General features: G+C 38.4%; 1 protein-coding gene across 2 annotated transcripts in view; it reads left to right on the forward strand.

The window, feature by feature from the left end:
- The first annotated feature begins 401 nt into the window (after positions 1-401).
- Positions 402-26816, forward strand: part of ACAP2 (ArfGAP with coiled-coil, ankyrin repeat and PH domains 2) — a 144406-nt gene continuing 117991 nt past the window's right edge. For both annotated transcript variants that reach the window (XM_025876382.2, XM_073895254.1), the window contains exon 1: positions 402-534. In XM_025876382.2, the coding sequence (XP_025732167.1) occupies positions 482-534 (53 nt within the window). In that variant the 5' untranslated portion in view covers positions 402-481. The remainder of the gene's footprint in view (positions 535-26816) is intronic.

Here is a 26816-nt window from a genome sequence, read left to right on the forward strand (position 1 = left end):
GCCTCAGCTGCTGGCCTCCCAGCAACCGGGAGCGTCCCGCCTAACGACTCCTGCGCATCCCGGTTGGCCCTCGGGGACGCTTGTGGCAAGCGGGCACCCACGGTCGCGCTGTTCATTGGCTCGAGCTACCGTCGCTCAGGTGTGTTGCCGGAGCGCCCGCAGGCGGTGCTGCCGGAAGCCCCTCCCATTGGCCGCCGGGTTCGTGGCTGGCTGGCTGAGGCTGTCACTCCCGGGCGGTTTCCCTGTGGCCGGCGCTCGGCTGGGGGCGGGAGGAAGAGGGGCCGGACTGGGGCCTGACGAGCCGCCGCTGCCGCCACCGTCCTCGCGGCTGCTATGACTAGCGGGCGAGGCGCCCTCCGCAGCTCCGCGCAGCGCTAGTCGCGGCCGTGCGCCCGCCGTCGCTGTCTGGATCCCCGGCGCAGCCGCTCCCGCGGCTCTCTCGGCTCTTCCAGCGCCGCCTTCGAGGCGAGGCGGAGGCAGGATGAAGATGACGGTGGATTTCGAAGAGTGTCTGAAGGACTCGCCCCGCTTCAGGTAACCCGCGAGGCCGCCGGGCTGCCATCACCCCGGAGCTGCCTCCCCCGGGGGTGGGGGCGCGAAAGCCGGCCCGCTGAGCGCGCCGAGGGCCCCGCAGTCCGCGTCTCCCGACGAGGCCAGCGGCCGTTGTCGCAGCTCCGGACCCGGCGAGGGCACTGCAGCCCCGACCGACCCTTGATGAGGGCTGAGGCTGGCCCGGGAGGGGGACGTCGCCTCCTCATCTCGCTTCCTCGTCCTCTGCCCGGGGAGGAGCGCCCCGGAGGCCGAGAGCACCCGTCCTCTTCGAGGAACCAGGGTGCAGCCGCGTCCCCGGAGAGTCGTGCCCTTTGCGGGCGTGCGCTCTCGTCCCCTTCCTCTGGCTGCTCCTTGCCCCTTCCTTCCGCTCCTTCTTCGTTTCCACTCCCGCCCCACCCCTTCTTTGAGGAGCTTGCAGGGCACCCTCTTGCAGTTCACTTAGTTCCTCTTTGCGCTTTTCCGCTCCCCTTACCCCGGGGACGAAGGAGTGGGGCGACCTGGGACTGCTGCTGCTTGCGTGTCCCCTGCCAGGGGGGCGCTCAGGGAGACGCTGGCCGTCGCTTTGCCCCCGGAGTCGCGGGTGGGAGTGCTTTGACCATCCGCGTTCTGTCGACCCAGGTCGGAGACTGTCTGCTTTTCTTTCCACTTGAGCTCTCCCCGCAGTTGAGAGGCACCGGGCTGAGGGGTGAGGACTAGGAGAAATAGTGCATTTCTGTTTTGAGAACGGAAGTAGGAGGGCCCTGAAGATTGCATGTATGTTCCTCTTCCAGCAGCGTCGGCCCGGGAGGGCCCCGGATCACAGTCGGATGCTCCCAGTGGATCTGTCACATAAACTGACGTGGTGGCACTCGGATTCACAGGGGCTGGCCTCCCTCCCATGTGAGAGGCGGCAGTCCTGAGGTGTCCAGAGTACTTGCCCTTTACGTTTCGGGCATCTTGGGAAACTCTTGAATTGTTTTTGGAGAATAGTTTTGATAGGTTGTATTTTACGGTGCATGTATAGGGCTGTCCTTAGGCCTTAAAATAAGAGGCCTTACGACTTGCCTTAGATAATGACATTTCTTGAAAGCTTTCCCTGAGCATTGGTGTGTATTTGCCTGCCGATCTCTAGGCCAACCCTGAGTTTTAAATTCTTGCATCCTTCTCCTGGGAACTAACTGTTCTCATTCTTATCACTGATTTCCCATTCTCTTTTCACTGAAAAGCAAAGAAAAGAATTGTAAAACTGAGGAACTCCTAAGAGAAAATTTAAGAACTTTTTTTTTTTGACTTGCTTTTTTTTGAGGAGGGTGTTAATTTTATTTGGAGCTTAGGGCTATTGCCTGTAAAAAGCTGCATCTGGTTTGATTGCTATTGTTGATACTAGTTTTTGAAAGTTTTATGCTCCGTGTGAATTAAAAGGACCCAAAGGGGACACACATGGATTGCCTAGGACAGCTTTGCAGGGTAGAGTCCAGACTGTGTGGCAAATGAAGTAATTTTTAAAGTGTACCTCAGAAAATTCTGCTTTTTGTGAATTTTTATTTATATGACTTGGCTATTTTTTTAATGAAGTAACAGCATTTTCCCTCTAGAGAATGTGGCTTTATACTCAATTTGTTTCACATTTTAAGTTGGATTTTTTTAAACAAGTTGAGAGAAGTGATATGGAAAGACTTGTAGTCCCTGGTGTTGTTCACAAACCATGTGATGTCTTTGTTTTTGAAATAAAGGAATCATTGAATATAAAATAAGAGGGAAAGATACTGATTAAGTTGTATGGAATATTATAGTGAACTTTGTTAAACTTGAATATAATATCTATTCTATTTTAATTCAATATTAGCGATTTTTCAAAGAGTTGCTTCCAGTATTCCAATTATTGTTGGCTGCAGATTGGGAAGAGAAATTGATTCAGAGAACTCCAATATCTAGTATACATTTTTGGAACTAGATTAGATTGGCAATAGTGGGAAGTATGCCAAGACATAAAGGTCTCATCGCTCACATTCCTAATTTTTCCAGTCTTTCTATGACCCCATTACTATGTAAGTTTGTATAGCATTTGAAAAGAATATTTTAGAATTCTCTTATCCATATGCTTTATGTGTAAGAGAAACTTGACTTTTAAGAGTATCTGCATGTTGTGAATGATATATTGAAACTTTAATAGTAGAATAGAAAATTTGTGAGGGGTGAGCTTATTGTTTTGTTTTTGGTTTTGCTTTTTAAAAAATCTTTTTTAAAAGATTTTATTTATTTGATGGGGCGCCTGGGTGGCTCAGTTGATTAAGCTTCTGCCTTCAGCTCAGGTCATGATCTCCGGGTCCTGGGATCAAGCCTGCTTCGGGCTCTCTGTTCAGCGGGGAGTCTGCTGCTCCCTCTCATTCCTCCTCTGCTCTCCCTCTCAAATAAATAAATAAAATCTTTTAAAAAAGATTATTTACTTGAGAGAGAGAGAGAGAAAATGAGCGGGGAGGGAGCGGGAGAAGCAGGCTCCCGGCTGAGCAAGGGCCAGCCCCTCCCCCCCAATTGGGGCTGGATCCCAGGACCCTAAGATCATGACCTGAGCCTAAGGCAGACACTTAACTGAGACACCCAGGTGCCCTGTTTTTGCTTTTTGATGGCAAGGCAGCTGCACTATTTATTCCTTGCAGTATTCTGATCTGTTGTGATGTTTTAAAACTAATTCTTTTCTTTTTCCTTTGTAAATGAATCTTAATGGCATTTAAGTCTGCCATGGGGGCATAACTGCCTTGGGTGCTGTAGAATTGTTGCAGAAGGCAGATATTGCTGAAGAAAAATTTACCAGTGTTCAAGTTCTAAACATTAATTTTCCTGCTAAGTCGGTAAGGAAAATAGGGGGATTGGTTGAAATAGGGAGAGAAGGATGTTGCTATTGCAACATTGTCTTTAGTAATGTGAATAAAGCGGATGGTTACTTTTACATTCCAATGGACATTTTTTTGTTTGTTTTGTTTTTAGATTGGAAGGCACATTTCGTTGTGTAATTTTGTGTGACTAAAAATTACCTTTTTAGTTTTTTTAAAAACTAGTCTGAAGGTCAAAATCTTGTTCATCTAAAAATCTACAAGAAAGTACATGTGTCTAAGCATACTTTTTTTCAAATTGGAATTTTCCATTTTGACCAACATTTGTTTGAAGAAGTTTGAATTTGTTTGGACTCTAAATGGTATATGTAGTTGCTCTTTAGAATTTTATAGAATTAGGGCGCCTGGGTGGCTCAGTTGGTTAAGCGACTGCCTTCAGCTCAGGTCATGATCCTGGAGTCCCGGGATCGAGTCCCACATCGGGCTCCCTGCTCAGCAGGGAGTCTGCTTCTCCCTCTGAACTTCCTCCCTCTTGTGCTCTCTATCTCTCATTCTCTCTCTCAAATAAATAAAATCTTAAAAAAAGAAAAAGAATTTTATAGAATTAAACAAAAATTGTGCTTTTCCTTTATTTAAACATACTATGGTTCATGCAGGAAGTGAATATTAAAAAAAGGTTGAATTTGCACTTTCTGAATTGTGAAACATTTTTGATCTAAGCAATGTTCTAATATAAAAATATTGGCATTAACAAGTCTTCAAAACTTTAGTCTTTACCTGATACACGTTTATGTTTTATCCTTAACAGTGTTTACTGTGTACCATTCTGAAGGTTTTTCATTTGTAGATTCTGTTTCAGATATGATCCTTGTTGGAGAACTTACGAAGAAAATCTTAAAAAAGATATTTTGGGGAGAAAGGTTTTAATGGGTGAAAGATATGACATAAGATGTAGCTATTGATGTATATCTATACTGGTTATGTTTTGCTCTTAAACTGGGGCCAGTCCTGGCTGCTTTGCCACTTTACCTTCCATCTTTACATGGCAAACAGTGGGTGAGGGATGTGGGGAAATGTGTTTTCATTTATTATAAAGTAGTTTTTATAATTATAAAAGTATTATTATAATTATAAAGTAGTTTTATCATGAACCGAGATACAGGAATCTTGCTATTCCTGATTGCAGCTTGTAATTCCTCATTTAATGTAATAATGTAATGTAATACCAACTTAAGTTGAAATAAGGAAGAAGCTTATTTGTGGCAGATTTCACACTAGATGCTTTTATAGCTATTCTCTCATTTAACATTAAAATATATTGTGAGGTAGGAATTATCTTCATTTTTAAAATTAAAAAAAATCCCAAACCCGATATTTTGAGAAGTTAAATTCATCTAAAAAATACATTTTATTTATTTATTTGAGAGAGAGAGTAAGAGAGAGCGTGAGCGCGCGCACAAGCGGGGGGGGGGGGGGGGGTAAGGGGGGAAGAGGCGGAGGGAGAAGCAGAAGGGAGGCAGGGGGAAGAGGCAGAGGGAGAAGCAGACACCCTGCTGAGCAGGGAGCCTGGGGGTTCGGGGCTTGATTCCAGAGTTGTGGGATCTTGACCTGAGCCAAAGGCAGACACAACCTACCGAGCCACCCAGGCGCCCCTAAATTCACTTTTTTAATGGTGGACTTTCAAATGGTGGACCTGGAAGTGAATTCACTTTTTAATGCTGTCTCTCAAGCCACAGCTTTAGTTGCAGTGATTAAATTTGCATTAAGTCTGTTTATGGTGTTTTTTTATTATACAGAAATTTAAAAACTGGTTTTTGTGTATTACCTAGAAAAGTCTCCCCTATTCCATTATTACTTATAGGGTATTTTTCTATCATTTCATGCTAATTTTTAGTTTCATGTAATGTGACTGGATTTTAGTCTTGAGAATCTAATTTTCTTTTCTTTCTAATGGAAGTCACTTATCCTAACACCTTTTATTGAATAATCTCCCCCTTGATTTAATATTACATAGATGTATACATATGTGGATATTTTTCTGGATTCTACTCTTTTTCACTAATGTATTTGTCTGTTCATCAAATACCATTAATATTTTAGTTATAATACTTTTCATAATGAGTGTTTTGATATCTGATGGGACAAGTTTTCCCTTATTTTTTTTTTCAAAAAATATTTTGTCTTTGTAGCACTTTCTTCAGTTTCAAAAAAGGGCATGCCTTTTTAATGTATTTTGCCCTTATGTTTTTAAAACTTTTTCTTATATAAAATTTCAGTGATGATCCAACTATATACTGTTTACAAGAAACATACTTTATTTTTGTTTTTTTAAACAATCATTTATTTTTAAGTAATCTCCACATCCAGTGTGGGGCTTGAACTCATACAGGAAACATGCTTTACATTCAAAGACACAAGTAGGTTGAAAGTAAAAGGATAAAAATGATAAATCATGTAAACAGTACCCAAAAGAGAGCTGGACTGTACTAATATCAGCTGAAATAGACCTTAAGACAAAAATTACTAGAGCTAAAGGACATTTTATAATGATAAAAACGTTAATCCATCAGGAAGACATAACACCTACAAATATGCACTTAAGAGAGCCCCAAAATACATAAGGCAAAACTGACAGAATTGAAGGAAAAAGGAGACAGTTTAGTAATAAGAGTTGAAGACATAATACTTTCAATAATGGGTAGAACAACTAAGCAGAAGGTCAACAAGGAAATAGATGTGAACAATACTATAAACCAACAAGATAGGGCACCTGGGTGGCTCAGGTCATGATCCCAGGGTCCTGAGATGGAGCCCCGTGTTGGGTTCCCTGCTCAGTGGGGAATCTGCTTCTCCCTCTCCCTCTGCCACTCCCCCTGCTTGTGCTCTCTCTCTCAAAAAACAAAACAAACCCAACAAGATAATAATGGATACATAATAAATAATCGGTAATAGGTATAATCATAACAGATATAATCTATAGAATACGTCACACAACAGAAGTGATTCACATTCTTCTCAAGTGCATGTGAAACATTTTCTAGCATAGACTATATGTTAGGCTATTAAACAAGCTTCAATAAATTTGAAAGTTTTGAAACCATACAAAATATGTTCTTGGACCATCATGAAATGAAATTAGAAATCAATAACAGAAGAAAAATCCAAAAAATTCACAATATGTGGAAATTAACACTCTGAAATAACCAGTGGATCCAAGAAGAAATCATAAGGGCAACTAGGAAATACTTTCTGACCAATGAAAACAAAATCACATACCAAAACTTATGGGATGCAGCTAAAGTAGTGCCTAGAGGGACATGTATATCTTCAAACACCTGCGTTAAAATCCTCTCAAATCATGATCAAACCATCTATCTTAAGACACTAGAAAGAGGAACTAGCAAACTGATTGTAAAGCAGGAAGAGGGAGGAAATAAAAAAGACTAGAGCAGAAATAAAAAATAGAGAATGGGACAGTAGAAAAAGTCATGGAACCAAAGGTTTATTTTTCAAAAAGATCAATAAAATTGACAAATCTTTAGCTAGACTGACCAAGAAAAAAAGAAGACTCAAATTACTGGATTCAGGAATGAAAGGGAGGACATTGGGATTGTCCTACAGAAATACAAAGGGTTATAAGAGAATACTGTGAATAATTACATGAGAATAAGCTAGATGAAATGGATATATTCCTAGAAAGATGCAATCTATTGAAACCAACTCAAGAAGAAATAGAAAATCTGAATAGACCCCCCGCAAAAAAAAAAAAAAAAAGACTAAATCAGAGAGTGAGACAAACCATAAGAGACCCTTAATCATAGGAAACAAACTGAGGGTTGCTGAAGGGGAGGAGGGTTAGGGGCTGGGGTAACTGGGTGTTGGACATTGAGGAGAGAACATGGTGTAATGAGCACTGGATGTTATATGAGACTGCTGAATCACTGAACTCTATCTCTGAAACTAATAATACACTATATGTTAATTAATTGAATTTAAATTTAAAAAAATTTTAAAAGGAAAAAAAATATGTCATCAGGGGCCAGCCTCACATTGGCTGTCCAGATAAAAGTTGTGATCTCTTCCAGACACCAGATTGCTACTTTTACTGCAGTCAGCCACAGGTGGCAAAAGTAAAAGGACAAATTGACGCAAACCTAGTAATGCTACAGGAAAAAAAAACTAAAAAAAAAAAGAATGTGTGTTGGTGATAGTGGGTAGTCAGCATATATGATGTTTCTATAGAGCAATCAAAATGCCATCATCACTGTTTGGGGATTAGGAGATATATTGAGTAACAAAATGGGTTTCACACACTGAAGAGGAGTATGAATTCTGCTTAAAGGAGAAAATACCAATTTCCACAATTATAATCCATTATTCTTGATAGCCTTTTCTCTAGTTAGAGGGGAACCTCTCTGACTGACAATTCATCATGAAATCAGTAGTCTCTTTGTATTTTGAACAATTTTGGAAAAATAATAAAAGATTGGGTTAAATAGCATTAAGGATCTGCTTAGTCTTGAAAAATATAACCTCATATAAAAGTGGATAGTTGGCTAATTTGAAAAAAAAAAAAAGAGATTGAATTAATGATCAAAAAGCTTCCCTTAGAGGGTGCCTGGGTGGCTCATTCCATTCATATGCTCATCCTGCATATGACTCTTGGTCTTAGCTCAAGTCTTGATCTCGGGGTTGTGGGTTTGGGTCTCATGTTGGGCTCCACACTGGGTGTGGAGCCTACTTAAAAAAAAAAAAAAGTTTCCCAAAGGAAAAACCTAGGGCAAGGTGGCTTTACCAATGAATTCTTCCAAATGTTTAAAGGTGAATAACAATAATCCTTTACAAATTTTTCCCTGAAATAGAAGAGGAGGTATCACTGAGTCATTCTGTGAGGCTAGTATTACCCTGCTACCAAAGCCAAAGATATCATAAGAAAACAACAGACTGATATCCCTTATAAATATACAAAAATCCTTAACAAAATATTAGCAGACCAAATATAGCAACATATAAAAAGGATTGTACATCATGACCAAGTAGGATTTATCCAGGGATGCAAAAAATCAGTGAATGTAGAATAAAGGACAAAAACTGTATACTTGTCTTAATAGGCACAGAAAAAGCATTTGGCAGTCCACCACACTTTCATGGTGAAAATATTCAATAAAGCAGGAATATGGTACTTTCTTAATGTGGTAAAGGATATCTATGAAACATTCCTAGCTAACATCATACTTAAGGGTGAAAGACTAAAAGTTTTTCCCTGTGACCATGAAGAAATCCACTCTCTCCACTTCTATTCCACAATGTAGTAGGGGTTATAGCCGGAGTATTTGGCAGGAAAGAAAAATAAAAGGCATCCATATAAAAAAAAAAACTAGGAGTACAACTATCTCTACTTTTAGATTATATATATCTTGTATATAAAAGATCTTAAGGAATCCACCAAAATCAGTTGGAACTAATAAATTCAGCAAGCCAGCAGGATGTAAGGTCAGTGTACAAAAATCATTTGTATTTCTATGTACTAGCAAAGAAAATCATTCCATTGAACGGTGGCATTAAAAAAGAATAAAATACATAGGCATAAATTTAGCCAAAGAAGTACAAGACTGTACACTGAAAACTATATAATATCACTGAAAGAAATTAAAGACCTAAAATAATGGAAAGATATTCTATGTTCATGGATCAGAAGACTTAATATTGTTAAGATTACAATATTCCCCATATTCTATTCTCCTATAGACTAAAGGCAAACCCTATCAATTTCCAGCTAATTTCTTTGAAGACTGGCAAGCTGATCCTAAAATTCATATGAAAATACAAGTGACTCAGAATAGCCAAAACAATCTGGAAAAAGAACAAATTTGGAGGGTTCACTTCCCATTTTAAAAACACTACAAAGCTATGTAATCAAGACAGTGTGGTATTGGCATTAAAGCAGGGTATGTGTAGATAGATCAATGGAATAGAGAATCCAGAAACCCTTACATTTACGATAAACCAGGTTTTGACAAGGGTTCCAGTACAGTCAATGGAGAAAGAATAGCCTTTTTAACAAATGGTGCTGAAACAACTGGACACCCATGTGTAAAGGAATGATGTTAGACTCCTGTATCACATCCTATGCAAATGTTAGGTCTAAATGGGTCATAGACCTAAATGTAAGATCAAAAACTATACAATTCTTAGAAGAAAACATAAGAGTAAATCTTTGTACCCAGAAGATTTACATGAATTACCTTGTATCCAAAAGATTTACCTTGAATTAGGCAATGATTATTTAGGTACGATGCCTAAAGTACAAGCAACTGAAGAAAAAATTGGCAAATTGGATTTCATCAAAATTAAAACTTTTGTGCTTCAAAGGAATCAAGAATGTGAAACAGCCTACAGAATGATAGGAAATATTTGCAAATTATGTAAGGGATTTGTATCCAAAGAATATAAAGAACTCTACAACTCAAAAATAAAAGAGCAATAACCCAGTTTAAAAAATGGGCAAATGATTTGAATAAACATTTCTCCAAAGAAGATATGCAAATGGTCAATAAGCACATGAAAGCTGCTCAAGATCATTGTTCAGCATATATTCAGTAACCATCTTGGAATTCTGATTCCAAATCTTCTGGCTTCAAATTGGCTTTACCAGTACACTTTGAAGACTTAGGTTTTGGCTTTTTCTGGTCTAAGTGAGTTCCTATTCTTTTACCTTTCGGTTTCCAGAATTGTGTTGCTACTATTACTGCTTCTCTTCTCTGTGGATTAGTGCTTTAAAAATTTTTTTTTCTGTCATTTTAATTGGATTTTTGGAGAAAATGGAGGTAAAGGGGTATAGTTAACCTGCAGTGTTTAATTGGAAGCTTCTGGTGCTGTTGATAGGCAAAGCATAATTTATACTGGAGAACATTCTTTTAGGGCAGTGAATATGAACCAAGTATACAACCTCTGGAGTCAGATGACCTGTTTGACTTCTGTCTTTTTCACATATTGGTAGTGAAACCTTAGTGAAACCTTTGGGCAGATTTCTGAATTTTTCCTAGGCTCAATGAGTGAGAATAATACTACCTTTCACGGAAGTAGATAGGGAGCAACCTACTTAATAATGCTAATTCCCTTTTCTCTTTCTCTTGTATCCTTGAAGAGGAATTTGGATGATTTAGTTAAAGATGCTGGCTTTCCCATGTGGAAGTAAACTAGTAGTTTAGAATGCATGAAGGATTAGGCATGTTACTTGTGTATATGAAAATCATCTATGTTGTGGATAAAGAAAGAATATAAAAGATGGGCAAACTTCACTTTGTAGAAGGAGAGCAGTAAAGGTCTTAAAAAAGAGTCATTTATAGATTTTCTGTTTAGAGTATTTAAGAAGGTAGAGTGAGCAAAAGAGGAGGAAAAAGACAAAACAAAACAAAAACCCAGAGGACACAATGCCTTAAAGATTTATATCTGAAATGATGTCGGAGCAAAGGATAAGTAAACTGAGAGGTCATGGAAGAAAACTTACGTGAGGAAATATATATGTTTATTTGGGATTACATGAAATCTCTTTCCTTTGAATTATATCTCTAGAAGAAGGATCTGGAAGTTAGATGAGAAGAAATGTGAGTTAAATGAGTATATTATTAACTATTCCAGTATATCATTATCTATTCCAGAGATGAAGAAATTCTCAAAGAATTGACTTGATTGTAATCTTGTAGTAATTTGTATCTTAAGTAAGTCAGGGGGCACCTGCCTGGCTCAGTCCGTGGAGCATGTGACTCTTGATCTCAGGGTTATAAGTTCGAGCCCCACATTGGGTGTAGAGATTACTTAGAAAAAAATTTAAATAAGTCAGGATTCTTTAATGAAATGTAGTCAGTTTTCCCTTTACAATTTTTATATTTTCTGTGATGCCCCAGACATACTCACATTTAAATATTAAAATTTTCACTGCTAAAGAAATACAGTGTAGTACTGAAGTGTAAAACATGGTAAAACAGTTTAATCCAAGGCAAGCAGTGGAGAGGGTCACTCAGATGATTAATATCAAGGATTTAATTTTGTATGTATTTTAGAGTCACTTTTAGACAAGATGTGTGCAAAGCGTGTGTGTATACTTTTTAAATTGATTTACGCAAAATTAAAGTTGATGGAACTAACCATTTTTTTGGGGGGGGGACTAACCATTTTAATTTTTGTAGTTCTAGCCAGAAGTATATTCATTTTGGTGATGCCTGGGTGGCTCAGTCAGTTGAGCGTCTGCCTTTGGCTCAGGTCATGATCCCAGGGTCCTGGAATTTAGTCCTGTGTCAGGCTCCTTGCTCAGTGCGGAGCCTGCTTCTCTGCCTGCCACTCCCTCTGCTTGTGCTCTTTCTCTCTGACAAATAAAGTCTTAAAAAAAATCTTAAAGAAATATGTTCATTTTTCTTTTTTTTTTCTTTTTAAAGATTTTATTTATTTGAGAGAAAGAATGAGAGAGAGAGAGAGCGCACATGAGAGGGGAGAAGGTCAGAGGGAGAAGCAGACTCCCTGCCGAGCAGGGAGCCCGATGCGGGACTCGATCCCGGGACTCCAGGATCATGACCTGAGCCGAAGGCAGTGGCTTAACCAACTGAGCCACCCAGGCGCCCAAGAAATATGTTCATTTTTAAATAAATAAAACTTTTCTTGTTGATCTTTTTTTAAAAAAATGATTTTTAACTTGTTGCTATGTTGTTTTATTTGATTCCCAGTTTTCTGCTCATTGAGAGCTTTATAGTAAGTTAAAAATCCATCTCTTTAGATTTTTTTCCCCCCTTTGGATTTTTAAGTCAATATATTTCACTAACATAATAATAAAGAGACTAGGTTTTATTGGTTATTGTCAGGTAATTGTTTTGTATGGATAAAAACAAGATACTTCCTAGCACATTTATCATTTAATTTTAAGACATCCTTTGGTATTTCTTTTAGTGTTTATCTACTGGCTAAGAGCCATCTCAATTTTTGTCTGAAAATACCTTTGTTTTTCTTTGATGTTGGAAGGCTATTTTCCCAAAGCATGGAGTAGTAGGTTGGCTTTTTTTCTTTTTCTTTTTAAAGATTTTATTTTATTTTTTGAGAGAGACAGTGAGGGAGGGAACACAAGCAGGGGGAGTGGGAGAGGGAGAAGCAGGCTTCTGCTGAGCAGGGAGCCTGACGCGGGCTCGAGCCCAGGACCCTGGGATCATGACCTGAGCCGAAGGCAGATGCTTAACGATTGAGCCACCCAGGTGCCCCTTTTTTTCTTTTTTTAAAGCACAGTGTCATTTCATTGTCTTTTATTTGTTTTTTTTTTTGTCTTTATCATTTGTTACAAGTTTTATTAGTGTTATTCTTTTGCGGATAATGTATCTTTTCTCTCTCTTTTTTTAATTGGAGAGGGGGAGAGAGAGAGAAAGGAAGGGTAGGGGCAGAAGGAAAGGGAGAAAGAGAATCTCAAGCAGGCTCCACACCCAATGCAGAGCCCAACGTGGGACTTGATCTCATGACCCAAGCTGAAATCAAGAGTCGGATGGTTAACCGACTGAGCCACGCAGGCATACCTCCTCCGCTTTTTTAAAGATTTTTTTCTTTGGACTGGTTTTTGGCAGTTTTACTATTACATGTGTAGGTGTGGTTTCTTTTTTGTTCTTCCTGCTTGGGGCTTGTAGAGTTTCTTCAATAGATGGGGTTTGTAGGGCCTGTCTTTCATCAGTTTGTAAAATTCCTGGCTTTTATCTCTTTGAATATTGCCTGCTTCTGCTTTGCTTTTTTCTCTCCTTCTGGCACTCAGTTACACATATGTTAGAGTCTTTTGTTGTGTCTACATGTCTCTCACATTCTTTTCTGAAATGATAAGCTTCACAGAAAAGTAGAATATTATCTATTGATCTATATTCCTGTTTATTAAGCTCATCTTCTGAGTATAATCTCCTGTGAAACCTATCTGTGGAGTTCTCCAGTTATGTTTTTCACTTTTGGAAATTTTATTTGGTTTTGTTTTTTATAGATTCTTCTTCTTTGGTGAAAATTGCCACTTTTGTATTTGTTTCTTGCATATTTTTCTCTAGTTTCATGAACATATTACCACTTTTGAGTCCCTATTTAATGAAACCTTATTTAGATTATCTGTGTGTCTATTTCTATTTGTCTCTTATTCATTTGTTCTCCTCCTCTTCCTTCTTCCTTCTCCTCCTACTCTTCTTCACTACTTTTAGTGTGCCAGCATTTTTTATTTAATGCTATACACTGTATATGAAAAGTTATAGATGCTCTGGGTAATGTGATGTTATCTTTCTCTCAAGAGGATTCACTCTTTCCTTTGGTAGATAGAGTTGTGGATGATCATCTTAGTCCAATCATAGAATAAGCTTGATTGGTTTCCTATTGCTGCTATAACAAATTATCCCAAACATAGTGGGCTAAAACAACACAAATTCATTATCTCAGTTGGCTGAAATCAAGAGGTTGGCAGGACTGCATTCCTTTCTAGAAAGTCTAGAAGAGAATATTTTTTTTACTTTTTCCAGTATCAAGAGGCTGCCCACATTACTTAGCTCATGACACCCTTCTATCTTCAGAGCCAGCAATTACTGGGACACTCTCTGTTCTGCCTCCGTCTTTCACTTATAAAGACCCTCGTGGTATTGTTGGCCTACTTAGATATTTCCAGCATAATCTCCCCATCCCAAGTTAGATGATTATCAACCTTAATTCTGTGTGCTGCCTGAATTCACTTTTTTAGTGTAACCTAATGTATTTATAGGTTCAGGGGATTAGGATATTGACATCCTTAGGGGGCCATTATTCCATCTCCCACAGTTCCTCCCTCTGGCTCCCAGAGATTCACTTCTGTCCTACATGCAGAATATATTCACCCCATCCCAGCATCCCCAAAAGTCTCAACCCATGTTGCGATTTATATCACCTTCTTATAATCATATTGCAAATTTTTGGTAGTTTTGCTATTTTTTTTAGTGGTATGTTGTAAATTTTCTATATTGTTAGGAAGATTTTATGATTTAAAAAAATGGTTGTATCATGTTTCATCAGGATGTTATAACATAACATTTATTGCTTATACCTGTTTTGGATGTGTTGATCCCCTACTTTTCTGGATTATAGATAATATGACAGCTAATCTCATGTTACTTACTTTTTTGAAGAGTGTGGGGAAATTGTCTTGTAGAATATCCCACATTTTTGAGTTTTTCTGATTGTTTAGGTAAATTCCGTTTAAACAGTTTTGGCAAGAATACTCGCAGGTGGTGGGTAATGTATTATTTGCATCAGGAGGCCGGTGATGTTTGGTTGTCTTCTTGTTGGCATTGCTAATTTGGGTAACTGGTGCCAGGGGCGGGGGACCAGAGAGAGCAGGATGACTGTAGATCAAGGGGCTTGAGGTGGGAAAGAGCTTGATTTTCAAGGAGCAAAAAGGCCAGTGGGGTTGGAGCAGAGTGGCAGGGGACATAATGGTAGGAGGTAAGTTCAGAGAGATAGCAGGGACCAGATCAGGTTAGGCCTTGTAAGTCATCCATAGAAAGAAGTTCGGATTTTATGATTAGTGCAATAGGAAGGTATTAGAAAGCTTTTTAGCAGTGGTGAGCAATTTATAAGGCTTACAGTTTAAAAATATCTTGACTTCTATTTGGAAAATGAGTTGTAGAGGGGCAAAAATGAATATAGAGAGACCGGTTAAGGAAGCCATTACAGGACACCAGTTATCAGGCTAGGCCAGGCAAGAGATGATTGGTAGAGAATGGATAATTTTTAGGATAGAATCGATAAGAAATGCCGTTGAATTGTTTGTAGGGAATGCAAAGAATAAAAATAACATTTTTGGCTTGAGCAACTGGGTGGATGGAGGTATTGCTTACTGATAAGGGGAAGGCAAGGGAAGAACAGGTTTTGGATAAAAAAAAAAAGTCAGGAATTTAATTTTTGTACTTGTTGAGTTTGAGATAGACACCCAAGTGGAGCTGTTAGGTAGAATTGGCACCTCTGTGTAGCCTTTTGTAATTTTACTTTACAAACTGATACAGTCACATCTCACACTCCTTTTTAGACTGTATGTAAACTTTCTGGTCATAGAGCCTACTAGTGTCCTTGTATCCTTTCACTCAGCACACTTCTTTGCACACAGTAGTTAGGCTACAGACTTTTATTGCCAAAAATTAGTTTCATAAAATAGTCATAGATTCTTCATTTTCACATAGCATACTCTAATTTTTATTTTAGGACTTTTTCTGTTATTGTACTACTGATGAATTGCAAAACTATGAGTAATATATGAATTGTTTAAATTTTCTTTTCCAGTGTAGTGATTAAGTGAAACCAAAATCTTTAGGTTCTTGTGGGTAGTTGTCATAGTTCTCAAGAGACTGACTAGTCTCTTTCTAGTCTACTGACATATTTATATGTGAGGTTTCTAGGGAGATATTATATTTAATTTAACAGACTGAACTATTCAGAGAATTAAGGCTTGTTGCACTTGTATAGAAAATTTAATAAGTGTCATATCCTGTCATATTGATAAACTCTTAATTTTTCAATTGATTGTCTACTTATAAAATCTAAGTCTTTTTGAAATTGTTGTCCCTGGATCACATGAATCAGAATGAGATATTTGAAAAAAAAGTAACTAAAGCTCCTTTTTTTAAAATTTTTTTTTTTAAAGATTTTATTTATTTATTTGAGAGAGAGAGAATGAGAGATAGAGAGCACGAGAGGGAAGAGGGCCAGAGGGAGGAGCAGACTCCCTGCCGAGCAGGGAGCCCGATGTGGGACTCGATCCCGGGACTCCGGGATCATGACCTGAGCCGAAGGCAGTCGCTTAACCAACTGAGCCACCCAGGCACCCGTAACTAAAGCTCCTTAAAAGCTGTAAAAAACTATAAAAGAGTTGTTCTTAAGATGCTTATAGCAGTTGAGAAATACTGGAGTAAGTGTGTTTTTCTAAGATAGCTTTTGAAGTGCATGCTTATTTGGAGATAAATTAACTTAAAATTTTTATCAGTGGTTACTTTATGCTTTTTAAAGATTTATTTAAAAAAAGATTTATTTACTTTTGGGGCATCTGGGTGGCTCAGTTTAAGCATCTGCCTTTGGCTCGGGTCATGATCCCAGGGTCCTGGGATCGAGCCCTCCATTGGGCTCCCTGCTCAGCAGGAAACCTGCTTCTCCCTCTCCCACTCCCCCTGCTTGTGTTCCCTCTCTCACCGTGTCTCTCTCTGTCAAATAAATAAATAAAATCTTAAAAAAAAAGATTTATTTACTTTAGAGTGTGGGCCGGGCAGGGGGAGAGGGAGCAAGAGAATCTCAAGCAGACTTCCCGTTGAGTGAGGAGCCTGATGTGGGGCTTGATCCCACAATGAGGAGATCATGACCTGAGCTGAAACCTAGAGTCAGACGCTCAACCAGCTAAGCGATCCAGGCACCCCTCAAAAGTTACTTTAAATCGAGTTCTAGTTTATCTGTTCTTCTGTAACAAATCAATCTAAAACTTAGTTACTTGAAACAATTATTTAAAAAAATAAAACAACCATTTTATTTTGCTTAAGGTTTGTAGGTCAGGAGTTTGGAACGGTTTTGCCTGGATGGTTCATCTGTGATCATGTTCTGAAAGCTGGGTTGCTGAGGCTGTTAGATCCACTTTCACATCTGATGCTCTGTTCTTCTTGGTCTTTCTGTCTTCTCTTCACATGGCATTTCATCCTTCAGAGATTTTCCTTGTGGTCAGACTTCTCACAGCATGTTAGTATTAAGGTAATTACACTTACATGGCCACTCATTTTTTGTTTGTTTACTTTTTTTAGTAATCTCTACACCCAGTGTGGGGCTGGAACTCACAGCCTTGAGATCAAGAGTAGCATGCCTTTCCTACTAACCCAGGCAGGTGCCCCTTGGCAGCTTATTTTTAAAAGATAGGAAGTTGAAGCTAGCAGGCCAGTTAAAGGCTAAGTTTGGAAGAGACAGATCATTTCTGTCATGTTCTTTTAGAGTAGTCACAGGGGTCACCCGGATGCAAGGGAGTAGAGAAATAGACTTTATATCTTGCTGGGGGAATGGCAAGGTCATGTTGCAGATGACCCAGTGTGGCCATCTTTGGAAAATACAGTCTGCTGCACATTGTGTCTGAAAGTGTCTTGGAAATCATTATGAGGAAAATTAAGATGCAATGAGATATATGTAGAGCTAAAGCAAAAAGGTTTTTCTGTTGGACTTCAATTTTAAGAGTTCCCACTACTGGGAAAGTTTAGGGAAACAGTCCTCATACTGTTGGAAAGAGTGTCGTTTGGTAGAGCTTTTTCTCAAAGGACAAAGTAGTAAAATATCTCAGAACTTAAGAATACATACTTTGCTTCAGAGTTTTTATATCTAGGAATTTCTTCTCAGGAGTAATAAGAAAAATGTGCAAAATTATATGAACAAGGATATTTATCAGATTGTTTATATATAGAGAAGATTGTGCAAGTAGAATGTTTGCATCCCCACTAACAGTGCACAAGGGTTCTTTTCTCTTCCACATTCTCACCAACGCTTGTTTCTTGTGTTTTTGATTTTAGCCATTCTGACAGGGGTGAGGTGATATCTCCTTGTGGTTTTGATTTGCATTTCCCTGATAATGAGTGATATTGAGCATCTTTTCATGTGTCTGTTGGTCATCTGTATGTCTTCTTTGGAGAAATGTCTGTTCATGTCTTCTACCCATTTTTAATTGGATTATTTGGGTTTTTTGATGTTGAGTTGTATAAGTTCTTTATATATTTGGGATACTAACCCTTTTTTGGCTATGTCATTTGAAAATATCTTCTCCCATTCTGTAGGTTATCTTTTAATTTTGTTTGTTGTTTCCTTTTCTGTGCAGAAGCTTTTTACATTGATGTAGTTCCAGTAGTTTATTTTTGCTTGTGTTTCCCTTGCTTCAGGAGACATGTCTAGAAAAATGCTGCTATGGCCAATATCAGAGAAGTTACTGCCTGTGCTGTCCTCTAGGATTTTTATGGTTTCAGGTGTCACATTTAGGTCCTTACTCCACTCTGAGTTTATTTTTGTGTGTGCTATAAGAAAGTGGTCCAGTTTCATTCTTTTGCATGTAGTTGTTCAGTTTTCCCAGCACCATTTGTTGAGGAGACCGTCTTTTTTTTTTTTTTTTTTAAGATTTTATCTATTTATCCGACAGAGAGAGACAGCTAGAGAGGGAACACAAGCAAGGGGAGTGGGAGAGGGAGAAGCAGGCCTCCCGCGGAGCAGGGAGCCCAATGTGGGGCTCTATCCCAGGACCCTGGGATCATGAACTGAGCCGAAGGCAGACGCTTAACGACTGAGCCACCCAGGTGCCCCCCGTCTTTTTTCCCATTGCATGTTCTTGCTTCCTTTGTCAAAGATTAATTGACTGTATACTTGTGGGTTTACTTCTGGGATTTCTATTCTGTTCCATTGATCTATATGTCTATTTTTGTGCCAGTACCATGCTGTTTTATTATAGCTTTGTAATATAACTTGAAATCTGGGACTGTGATAACCTCCAGTTTTGTTTTTCTTTTTCAAGATTGTTTTGGCTATTTGAGGTCTTTTGTGTTTCCATACAAATTTTAGGATTGTTCATTTTAATTGTGTGAAGAGTCCTCTTGGTACTTTGATAGAGATTCCATGGAATCTATAGATTGCTTGGGGTGGTATGGATATTTTAACAATACTTGTTCTCTTTTAATCCATGAGCATGGAATATCTTTCCATTTGTTTGTGCCGTCTTTAATTCATCAATGTCTGTTATAGTTTTCAGAGTTCAAGTCTTTCACCTCTTTGTTTAAGTTTATTCTTAGGTATTTTATGATTTTTGGTGCAGTTGTTCATGGGATTATTTTCTTAATTTCTGCTGCTTCATTATTAGTGTATAGAAATGGAACTAATTTCTGTACATTGATTTTTGTGTCCTGCAACCTTACTGAATTCATTTATTCTCGTAGTTTTTTGGTGGTGGTTAGGTTTTTCTATATACAGTATCATGTCATCTGCACATAGTGAAAATTTTACTTCTTCCTTACCAAATTGGATGTCTTTTCTTTCTTTTTTTTTTTTAAGAGAGAGAACAAGAGAGCAAGTGGGGGAGGAGAAGAAGGAGAGGGAGAGAGAGAATCTTAAGCAGGCTCCACCCCGCCCCCCCCAGTTTGGAGACTCCTGCAGGGCTCAGTCTCATGCTCTGGGTTCATTACCTGAGCCAGAATCAGGAGTCAGACACTCAACCGACTGAACTACCCAGTTATCCTTATTTCTTGTCTGATTGCTGTGGCTAGGACTTCCAGTACTATGTTGAATAAAAGTGGTGAGAGTGGACATCCTTGTCTTCCTGATCTTGGGGGAAACACTGTCAGTTTTTCCCTATTGAGTATGATGTTAGTTATGGGTTTGTTATATATGAGCTTTATTATGTTGAGATATGTTCCCTCTAAACCTACTTTGTTGAGGGTTTTTATCATGAATAGATATTGTATTTTGTCAAAGGTTTTTTTGCATCTATTGAAATGATCATGTGGTTATTATTTTTCTTATTGATGTGATATATCATGTTGATTGATCTGTGAATATCAAACACCCCCACAGCTTTTTATTTAAGAATTATTCAAACTTGGGACGCCTGGGTGGCTCAGTCATTAAGCGTCTGTTCAGGTCATGATCCTGGGGTCCTGAGATCGAGCCCTGCATTGGGCTCCCTGCTCAGTGGAAAGCCTGCTTCTCCCTCTCTCACTTCCCGCTGCTTGTGTTCCCTCTCTCGCTGTCTTTCTCTCTCTGTCAAATAAATAAATAAATAAAATCTTTAAAAAAAAAATAAAAATTACTCAAACTTAAGAGTTGAAAGGATCATATAGTGAACATCAATCTAACCTTCATCTAGATTCATCAGTTGTTAATATTTTGGCATATTTGTTAGCTTTGTCTTACACACACACATACATGTATATATACATTGCACGTACATTTTTTTAAAATCATTTGAAAGTTTGGCATGCATCTCCTAAAAATAAGGACATTCTCTACCATAGTCAAATTTATAACACTAATAGTAATTACATGTTCAAATTTTCCCAACTGTACCAATAATGCCTTGTATAAGTAATTTTTTTCCCCTAGCATCTAATCAAGGTTTATGCAGTGGGTTGGTTTTTCATTACCTGTAGCTGACTATACATTTTTGATTCTTTTAATCCATCATCTTTCACTGGGATGAATTAACCATTAAGAAAATACTGGATTGTTATGGAGCTAGGAGAGAGCTTAGTCATCTCTGAGGCCTTGATTTGGGTAAGGACCAAATCATGCAAGATTTTCTATCATGTTAAAGACTTTGGTGGATCATCATAGAAACAGTGGGAAGCTCTTAAAAGACATGTGACATGTTTAGATTTGGATAGTATATATAACATTAACTTTTGAGTCAAAATATTTTAGTATATCACAATTTGGTACAAAATGAGATAGTCTTGAACAAAAGTGTAAAAAAATACATTTTTGAGACAATTTGGGAAAGTCAAACATGAAATGGGTATGAGATATTTGAAGGAATTATTGTATGTGTAATAATGATAAAGAGAGCCCATTAAAAATTTCTTATCTGTTAAAGATCAATAAAGTACAACATCTGGGATTTGCTTTAAAGTACATCAACAGGAAAGGGATAGGACTATATGAAATAAGAATAGCCTTGTTTCAGTTGTTGAAACTAGGTGATGGGTATGTGTGTATTATTTCATAAGAGGTTAAAAAGTCAACCACCAACATTTCATTTTTTGAATTGAAAATGAACTAGAAGGGTTAATTTGCATGTGAAAGTTGTCTGATACTGTAAACTTTTTTTACTTTCCAGAGGAGTTCTTCTTTTTTTTTTTTTAATTATGTTAATCACCATACATTACATCATTAGTTTTTGATGTAGTGTTCCATGATTTATTGTTTGCGTATAACACCCAGTGCTCCATGCAGTACGTGCCCTCTTTAGTACCCATCACCAGGCTAACCCATCCCCCCACACCCTCCCCTCTAGAACCCTCAGTTTGTTTCTCAGAGTCCATAGTCTCTCATGGTTCGTCTCCCCCTCTGAAGGGGAGTTCTTTATATATAGTGTCAAGATACATATCAAAGAAACTTCTTTCTTTTTTTTTTTAAAGTTTTTTTTTAAAGATTTTATTATTTTGCTTATTTGAGAGAAAGAGTGAGAGAGAGAGAGAGAGAGAGAGCACTAGCAGGGGAGAGGGAGAAGTAGGCTCCCTGCCAGCAAGGAGCCAGATGCCGGGCTCGATCCCAGGACCCTGGGATCATGACCCAGGCTGAAGGCAGATGCTTGACTGACTGAGCCACCCAGGTGCCCCCCCCCCTTTTTTTAAGAAACTTATTTCTGAATATTAGCCTAGAAAAAGAATTAGCAAAAATCATATGTTCCTGAATCTCTTGAGAATAATCCAGCATTTTAGGATATTAAGAAATAATCTTGTTCTTACAGTATTTATTTAAAAACTGCCATCTTTGGGGGCGCCTGGGTGGCTCAGTTGTTAAGCAACTGCCTTCGGCTCAGGTCATGATCCTGGAGTCCTGGGATCGGGTCCCACATCGGGCTCCCTGCTCAGCAGGGAGTCTGCTTCTCCCTCTGACCCTCTTCCCTCTTGTGCTCTCTATCTCTCATTCTCTCTCTCAAATAAATAAATAAAATCTTAAAAAAAAAAAACACTGCCATCTTTTAAGTATGGCAGAAAGCTAGCTATGACAATAGAAAAATTCTGCACAAATTACAAAATTTTAATTCAAACCACGATTCACAGTTGCAGAATGCTGTTGTGGAGATTTCTTGTTTATCAATCAGCTATTGTGTAAATTATGTGTAATCTTCCCTATGAATACAGCATTAATGCATTATTAGTACCCCTTTACTATGATTCCAAGAGATAGAAACAATGGCATCTCTTTTGATTTGAATCCAGCAGCTGCATTCTGGTCAGAGGTGCTGGTAGTAGTTGTTGAAGTAAAAATATGACAATGTTAGAAGGTAGCATTTGATTCTAAGAAAGTAAATTAACAGACGACTTAGTTCAAGGTCTTTGCCCTCTATATTAAGAATGTTTTTCTTTTTCTTTCAGTGTTTCATTGATAATTTGGGAAGCCATCCGTGTAGTCAGATAAGCAGTTTTTAACCAGAGGTGCACATCAGAATGACCTGGGAAGCTTTTTCCGCAGTACCTTTGCTTGGACTCATATCCAGACCTACTGAATCAGAACTTTGGGGGCAGAGATAGTTTGAAAAGCCTTTTTAGGTGATTGTGATCTGAACCTTTACTCAAGGACTACTGCTCTAACAGTGTCAGAATTCTTCTTTAATGTATGTAAATAGATAGGGGTAAAGCATAGTGATTGTCAGTCTTCTTGTTTTTTATTTTTTAAAGATTTTATTTTTAAGTAATCTCTACACCCATCATGGGGCTCTGTCTTACAACCTCAAGATCAGGAGTTGCATACTCTACTGACTGAGCCAGCCAGGCACCCCTCTCCTTGGTTTTTTAAACCTAATGCTTTTAGGCAAGGCGGTTTTCTGCTGGCTATCTATAACCCCATTCCTCCTTTTTCTGTTTCTCTGGAACAAGTAAATCATTTACAGTTGCAATGGATAGCCACTACAGTGTTTTTACCAGGCAAGTGATGTGATAACATTTATATCCCAGTCATTAGTAACAAAAGTATTGTGTCATACCTCAGATCCATCTCTATAACCCCCATCATAGACAACCTCATTATATGACTTTGCTAGATAACCTGTTCCTGCCCAACCCAGTGCTACCAGGTATTGTTAGTGTAGTGTATTAATAATATTTCCTAGGATACCCCTTTCATCATTTTTACTTTTATACACAAAAATTCTCTGTCTTGGGGCGCCTGGGTGGCTCAGTTGGTTAAGCGACTGCCTTCGGCTCAGGTCATGATCCTGGAGTCCCGGGATCGAGTCCCGCATCGGGCTCCCTGCTCAGCAGGGAGTCTGCTTCTCCCTCTGACCCTCTTCCCTCTCGTGCTCTCTGTCTCTCATTCTCTCTCTCAAATAAATAAATAAAATCTTTAAAAAAAAAAATTCTCTGTCTTTACATTGACTTTGAGGTATACTTTGCTAATAAGGCCTTTTTACTTCCTCCTTTGTCTTCTAATTTTGTGTGTGTGTGTCACCTAAACATTGCCATGGCACTTCAAACTTTTATATGCAATGCTCTTTTCATTCTTCTGTCTTAAATTAGGAAGCTTTATTTTTTTGTACAAGTTTTAGTTTTTTGTACAGTTTATATTAGAAAAATAATACAATACAAACATTTAAAATAAACTCATAATGCCAGCAACTTAGTGTTTATGTTTTCAGACATTTTGCTTTGTTTATGCTAACATATATATTTTTCTTGCATGAATGACATCAGGTCCTATTCAGTCTGCTGCACCTAGCCTTTTTTCACTTAACAGTAATATCCATATTTCTTTGTCAGGACATAGAGATCTGCCTTACTCTTTAAATGGCTGCATACTCTTTAAATGACAGTGTACTAATATTGAATAATAATTTGAATAACTAGTTGCCTTATGGGTTTTTCATTTTTAGTTGTTTTTATTTATTTTTTAAGAGCTTCCTTTTGTACTCCTGGTACATTTGCCTTGTTGCATCTGTAGCATAAATACCTAAAAAGGATCATAATTGGGTCAAAGAGAATAAACACCTAAATTTTTGAAAATACTGTTAAATTTTGCTTCAATAAGAGAAGAAAAATGAGGGAGGACTAGTCCAACCAAATAGTGCTTTCTGGTTTTTCTGTGTGTGTATGTGTATCATCTTAAAAAAGTAAGTTTTTATTTTTAAATAAATAGGGTTTTAGATCAGGAATGGATGTTTAATTTTGTTTAACGCCTTTTTATCATTTGAGACTGGCTTAGTCAGTTTGGGCTGCCATATCAGAATACCAGAGACTGAGTGGCTTAAACAGCAAACATTTATTTCTCACAGTTCTGGAGGCTGGAAGTCCAAGATCAACGTGTCAGCATGGTTGGGTTCTTGATGAGGGCCTTCTTCCTGGTGTAAAGAGAGAGCTGTGGTCCCTTCATCTCCTTATAAGGGAACTAATTCTGTCATGGGAGCTCCACCCTCATGACATAATATAACTACCTCCCAAAGGTCCTACCTCCAAATATGATCACTTTGGAGATTAGAGTTTGAACATACGAATTTTGGAGGAATACAGATGTTCAGTCTATAGTAGAATCATTTTGCTTTTCTTTGACTTATTACCATAGTAGATTAAATTAATAGATTTCTTAATATTTAAATATTATTACAGTCATAAATAATCTTCATTTGGTTATAATTTTTAAAAACATAGGATCGTATTTGTTAATATTTTATTTGTAATTTTGCATTGATATTCATAAGTTATAATGAGCAATGATTCTGTCTTAGGTTTTGGTAATGTTATACTTAACTTTTTTAAGATTTATTTGACAGAGAGAGAGCGAGAGCAAGAAGGGCAAGTGGCAGGGAGAGAGAGAGGGAGAGGGAGAAGCAGGTTCCCTGCTGAGCAAGGAGCCTGATGCGGGACTCGATCCCAGGACCCTGGGATCATGACCTGAGCCGAAGGCAGACACTTAACCGACTGAGCTACCCATGTGTCCCTTTGAGAGAGAGAGAGAGAGAGAGAGAGAGAGCGAGAGAGCAAGGGGAGGGGCAGAGGGAGAGGGGGAGAGAGATCCCAAGCAGACTCTGTGCTGATCGTGGAGCCCAACATGGGGCTCAATCCTATGACTCCAAGATCACGACCTGAGCTGAAACCAGAGTCAGCCACCTAACCGACTGAGCCGCCCAGGTGCCCCTATACTGGCTTTTTATTTATTTATTTTTATTTTGTATTTTTTTTTTTTTTAAGATTTTATTTTATTTATTTGACAGAGATACGAGAGAAGGAACACAAGCAGCGGGGAGTGGGAGAGGGAGAAACAGGCTCCCCTGATGCGGGGCTCGATCCCAGGACTCTGGGATCATGACCTGAGCAGGGAGCCTGATGCAGGGCTCAATCCCAGGACCCTGGGATCATGACCTGAGCTGAAGGCAGACGCCCAATGACTGAGCCACCCAGGCGCCCGCTATAAAATGGATGGACAAACCCGAAAAACCAAATGCCTACTTCTTTCTTCATGCTGTGGTGTAATTTGATTTTGAAATTATTTGTTCTTCAAGTTGTTATATAATTATATAATTCACCTACATAAGACCTTTCTGACTGCCACTTTTTGGTAATTTGTCTTACCAAAAAGTATCTGTTATGGGTTAAATTGTGTTCTCCCAAAAGATATGTTGAAGTACTAATCTCTGGTATCTCAGAATGTGACCTTATTTGGAAATCAAAACCATGATGAGCTATATCACCTCACACTGTCAGAATGGCTGAAATCAAAAACACAAGAAACAAGTGTTGGCGAGGATGTGGAAGAAAAAGGAACCCTTGTGCACTGTTGGTGGGGATGCGAACATTCTACTTGCACAATTTTTTCTATGTATATAAACAATCTGATAAATATTCTTGTTCATATAAGAAGACAGAAGACAATGTGAAGATAGATGCACAGGGAGAAGACAGCCATGTGATTGCAGAGGCAGAGATTAGGGTGATGTAGCTGCAAGCCAAGGCTTGATGGCTATCACCCAAAGCTAGAAAGAGGCAAGGAAGGATCCTCCTCTACAAGTTTCAGAGGGAGCATGGCCCTACCAACACCTTGTTTTCAGACTCTAGAACTGTAAGAGAATACATTTGTTGTTTTAAGCCACCTAGTTCATGGTAATTTGTTTTGGGAACCCTAGGAAACTAAAACAGTATGTGTTTCATTCATGCTTTCAAGTTTGTACAGTATAGGGTCATATAAAATATTGTGGATTTTTTGTCTTCACTCTTTATTTTTTAATTGATGCTTTTTTTTATCTTGTTAATGTGGTGTCCCATAATATTTATTTTTTATCTACCTCCCCAAATTAGTTACTGAGTTTTTCATTTCTATTTTTATTGATATCTGCCTTAGTCGTCTTCATAATTTTACTTCTTGAAAACAGAATAAATCTAACTTTGTCTAATATTTAGTATAAAGTCTTCAAGAGTATACATTTTTCTTTGAGCTTAGCTTTTGTTGGATTTCACCATTTTGATGTGAAATATTTTTATCATTGTTTACTATATTACTGTGTTACTGTATAATTTTGATTTTCTCTTTAACTCATTACTGTTTGGGAGAAAATGTAAAAATTCCTAAGTGATTGGGATTTTTTAATTACGCTATTTTTCTTTTTTTTATTATTATTTTTTAAAGATTTTACTTATTTATTTGACAGAGACACAGTGAGAGAGGGAACACAAGCAGGGGAAGCGGGAGAGGGAGAAGCAGGCTTCCCGCAGAGCAGGGAGCCCAACG

The sequence above is a fragment of the Callorhinus ursinus genome, unplaced genomic scaffold (assembly GCF_003265705.2).
Source record: "Callorhinus ursinus isolate GAN/ISIS: 27379988/994484 unplaced genomic scaffold, GSC_fseal_2.0 scaffold1, whole genome shotgun sequence".
Lineage (NCBI taxonomy): Eukaryota > Metazoa > Chordata > Mammalia > Carnivora > Otariidae > Callorhinus > Callorhinus ursinus.